The sequence below is a fragment of the Nanorana parkeri genome, unplaced genomic scaffold (assembly GCF_000935625.1).
Source record: "Nanorana parkeri isolate BGI_ZX_2015 unplaced genomic scaffold, ASM93562v1 scaffold2493, whole genome shotgun sequence".
In the NCBI taxonomy this organism is placed as follows: domain Eukaryota; kingdom Metazoa; phylum Chordata; class Amphibia; order Anura; family Dicroglossidae; genus Nanorana; species Nanorana parkeri.
In genome coordinates this window covers 17905-22349 of record NW_017308761.1, presented here as the reverse complement: position 1 = coordinate 22349, position 4445 = coordinate 17905, and the positions used below count along the sequence as shown (strand labels likewise).

The 4445-nt window shown below is 46.5% G+C and overlaps 1 protein-coding gene across 1 annotated transcript in view; it reads left to right on the top strand.

Moving 5' to 3' along the window:
• Positions 1-2217, top strand: part of WRAP53 (WD repeat containing antisense to TP53) — an 11119-nt gene extending 8902 nt beyond the window's left edge. The window contains exons 9-10 of the mRNA XM_018573694.1: positions 192-326; positions 2011-2217. Of these exons, the coding sequence (XP_018429196.1) occupies positions 192-326; positions 2011-2176 (301 nt within the window). The 3' untranslated portion in view covers positions 2177-2217. The remainder of the gene's footprint in view (positions 1-191; positions 327-2010) is intronic.
• Positions 2218-4445: the final 2228 nt, after the last annotated feature.

Below are 4445 nucleotides of genomic sequence, written 5' to 3'. Positions count from 1 at the left end.
GTGAGCTGTAGATATTATAATAAGCCGTTGTTCCCTGACCCTGAAAGTTATTTTGAAGGTTCCTACCGATTGACAATGGATAGAATCTGTGAAAGTTTGAAGGTGATTTTTGTTGTCTCTCACTCTGCTCGCCTCTCCCCTCCCGTTCTCCCCTCACACACGTCTATCTCTATCATTCTTCTCTTCTGCAGCTCGGGGCGTTACCTCCTCAGCGGAGACACTCGGGGCTTGGTGACAGTCTGGGATATGGTGTCACCTCCAGTGGAAGGTGTATTGTCACCTGCCCTCCATTTCCAGGGCCAGAAGGACTGTGTTAACGGGATCAGGTTAGTAAATCCGCCAGCAGTCCCCACGCTGTACAAAAGGAGCCCCTTCCAAACTAAGAAATGACGGAAGAACTTTTTTTTTTAGCAGCTATCACTGGAACCCGGGGGTGAGGACAATCTTTTGATGGGGGTGGCTGTTCTGGTGATAATTGTACCATTTACCTTTTTGGATTGGAGAGCTTTTCCCTCACTTCCTGCAGTGTCTCCAGGACAGGAAGTGAAGAGAAACCTCCCCAGCTGGACAGACAGCAAAACAAAAACCCGACAGGGCTTTAATGACTGTAAGTAGGGATGCATCGATACCGCTACTAGTACCAGTGCCAAGTATTTGGGCAAGTACTCGTACTCGACCAAATGTTCCGATACCGGATCTTCCGGTCATAGGGAGATTTCTTCTGACCGGCAGTGCTGCGAGGGAACATGGAGCCGGCTTCTCAGCCAATCGGAATTGAGCTGGCCAAACAGCATGCAACTTGTTTCCTTGGCAATTAAGAAGCCTGAGTACCCGGGAAGCCGACCCCATGCTAGATTTGCTAGCGGAAGCACCGTTATCGGGACTCTGTATCGGTGAGTACGGAAAGATAAATATCGGTACTCGTACTCAATACTCAAAAAAACCGGTACCGGTGCATCCCGAACTGTAACCGAACTATTCAAATTTTTACAAAAATGAGCTGCAGTTGCACTTGAATTAACAAGTGAAATTCAGAGCAATAGTTCTAATACAGAGAACACCTCAGTGATGCCAGATAGTTGATACTCTTTATGGCCTAAAGAATGAAGACACTCATCCAGAGGAGTTCAGGCCTTTCCAATAACGAGCCCTGTTAATGCCACAGCAAGACAATTTAGACACTTGTGCTCTTCCAACCTTGTCACAGTTTTTGTGGAAGGCCCTTTTTCCATTGAGACATGGCTTGATGTGGAGGAACTTGAGTGGCCTAAACAGTCTTGACCTCAATCCTACTGAATATCATTGAGATGAACTGGAACACTGATTAAGCCAGGTCTTCTCATACAACTTCTGTACCTGACATCACTAATGCTCCCATTGGCTAAATAAGCACAATTTCTGACAAACACTCCCAAAATCTTGTGGAAAGCCTTTGTAGTGGAGGATGTGATAGCTGCATTTGGAGGGCCAGCGCCATATTAATGCCCATGGTTTTATAATGGGATGTCCAACAGGCTCCTATGGAGGAGATGGTCAGGTGTCCACCAACTTTTGGACATGCAGTGTATGTAACCATTAGTTTTCATGGTGGGACCCAGAGGGTTGGTGTATGTATGATGGCCTTTTGAAGGCAAATTCAGAAAAGGAGTGCAGCTCAAGAGACCTCCTGAAGACATGTTGAGATACTGTGACATCCTTGGTGGAGGAGTAAACTAATTGAAGAGCAGATGGCTGCTTCTATTACTGAGGTCTAGAACTGGAAGCAACTCATTTTGTGAGGCATTAAAGTGAGGGTGTCATCTTAAAAATCTGTTTTTACAACCCTCTTCCCATGGAGGTACCAGCCTGCCTGTTAAAGTGAACACAAGAATCTGAACGATCTTTCTCTTGGACATTTTGATGGGGCCAAAAAAAGGGCCCTTATAATTAGCACCAATACAAAACCTCCATTTATATAATGGCCCCAATGGCTTGTTTATTATAGGCTAATGCACCTGTTTCTGTCCACAGTCTGCACCCCTCTCTACCTATCTTGGCCACCACATCGGGGCAGCGGAAGTTTCCGGAGTCAGAAGACAGCAGTGACGAGACCCCGGACCCCGAGCAGCCGAAACGCAGCCTAGCTGGAGAGAACTGCCTGCAGCTCTGGTGGTGTGGCGGAAGTCAGGCCAAGTAGAGAAGATGATCCCTGTATTGCTAACTCAAGATCTGTATAGAGGAATCACGACCTCCTTCCTCCTGCTGGTGATCCCTCTAGTTATAATAAAGATCTATATAGAGGAATTGGGACCTCTTCCGTACTGGTGGAGATCCCTCTAGTGCTAACTAAAGATCTTCCTGCTGGTGATCCCTCTAGTGATAATAAAGATCTATATAGGGGAATCAGGACCAACTTCCTCCTGCTGGTGACCCCTCTAGTGATAATAAAGATCTATATAGAGGAATTGGGACATCTTTCCTACTGCTGGAGATCCCTCTAGGTTTTTCAACCCTTGGAAACAAATCCATTATCTGCTATCTAGAGACGAGCACAATCCATGTTCCTTAGATGCAAGCACGCAGAGACTGTTCTAGTGGACAGATGAACATTCGCCACCCTGGCCTAGCATGATCTATCCATGCTTAATTTTAAAGAAATGGCTGCCAGATGGCTCGCACCAAAGTCATCTCACCTGTAATTGTGTATAGAACCCTGAGATTGTCCTACTTTGTATATATTCTCTGGGAAGTTGTATGTGTATATATGTTTTATACTTACACTGTGTACAGGATCTGTTGATGGTCTCAAGCAATAGAATGTTACCAGACCGACATTAGTTTATTTCTTATTGGAGTTCTGTATTGAAGCACAAGCCTACTGGGAGCATCCATTGTGGAGACCGGTAATGGGAGACATGCAGGACTGTCAGTTCTGACTGGGATACTAGATGTCAGTCTGTCATGTTGCTCTACTGGCTTTACCTGCTGCACGCCCATTATCTCTATATTGGCATTCGTTAGCCATATGCTAAGTCAACAGACGCCCTATGGTAGAACTGGTAGCCTACACCCCTGTACCACCCACGTGGTCATTCAGCCCCCCCACACCTTGAATGAGGCACATTGAAAGCTGGCTGGTAAAGTCAGGTGCAAAAATACATCAATTAAAAAACATTTGAATATAAGCTGTTGTGTAAAATGAATTTTACTATTAAATGTTATGTTTTTAAAACCATTTCCTCTAGTTAAATATTGTATAAAGTCCTCCCTGCATCATAAACCATTAACATGGAACTAAAAAAAAAAGTAAAGATTTGCTGTCATAGGGAAAATTTTAGAAATGTCAATTGTGCCTAAATAGTACCCTGCACCTTGTACCTGAAATAGAGGCGCCCGTCCTGGTATGTGAGTGTGCCCAGGCACAGCTGTGTCTTGAGCCTCATAGCTGTATATCTGCAGTGTGAGATCTAAAGGGCGCTGCTCCCTCTGACGGATAGTCCCAGGAGATCTGGAGTGAGATTTGGTGATGTTGGTGCTTATTGTTCTCCTTGCCGGAAGCTCTGAGATGAAGCAAAGCCTGCCTCTACCAAAATGGCCCCCTCGACACTACCGGCGTTCTCTCACCTCTCGATCCTGTCACAGCTCTCTGCCTTGGCAGGGGAGGGGCTGGATTCCCCGCTCCGATCCGCAAGCGCTGAGTGGCGGAATGGGAGGGGGCGGGTACAGCTGGCTCTGCCTCTAGATAGGCAGAGCCAGCTGTCAGGCACGCAGGTGGGCGGATCCCGGCACAATTGTCGGGATCCGCTTCAGCTGCGGCGTCTCGGTATACCGCGAGCAGTAGCTCGCTGTATACTGAGCCTAGGGTGACGGGAGGACGCTAGTTTGTGTCCTCCCGTTACCCTAAGGAGAACTGACCCCATAGTTCTCCTTTAACTATTCCGCCAGCAGTCGTCATATCACCAGTCAGTGGGGTGGCTCTCACATGAGGAAGCAAAGCCTTTTCCCCCAGATGGCTGCCTCCGAACACAACTTGCCTGACCTCTTCTGAGGACAACTCCCATAGCACAGGTCCTCGTTATCAATGAACTCTGCAAAACAATCTAGACAAGGAACATGGAAATAATTCCCCTTTGATTTTCTCTCACCGATGCACATAAATACAGGTGGGCCAACCTGCTCCTGGCGCACACCCGCAATTAGAACCCGCTTGGCAGCACTTCACTGAAATCAATGACTCCGAGCTCATAAAGAACTTTAAAAAAAATGTGTTTTTCTTTCCTCTGAAACCCGTGTGATGCACAGGACGTTATTGAGGAGATGGGGTTGCTATGGCGACAGATGGGCCTTGCTGGACCATCGCGCTGATCTTAAGTCTAATTGTTAAATGACATGCGGAAAAATACTGCAGACTGCTGACTAAAACATTATCAATGTGCCAATTAGGGTGGTTTTTAAAAGAAATATAT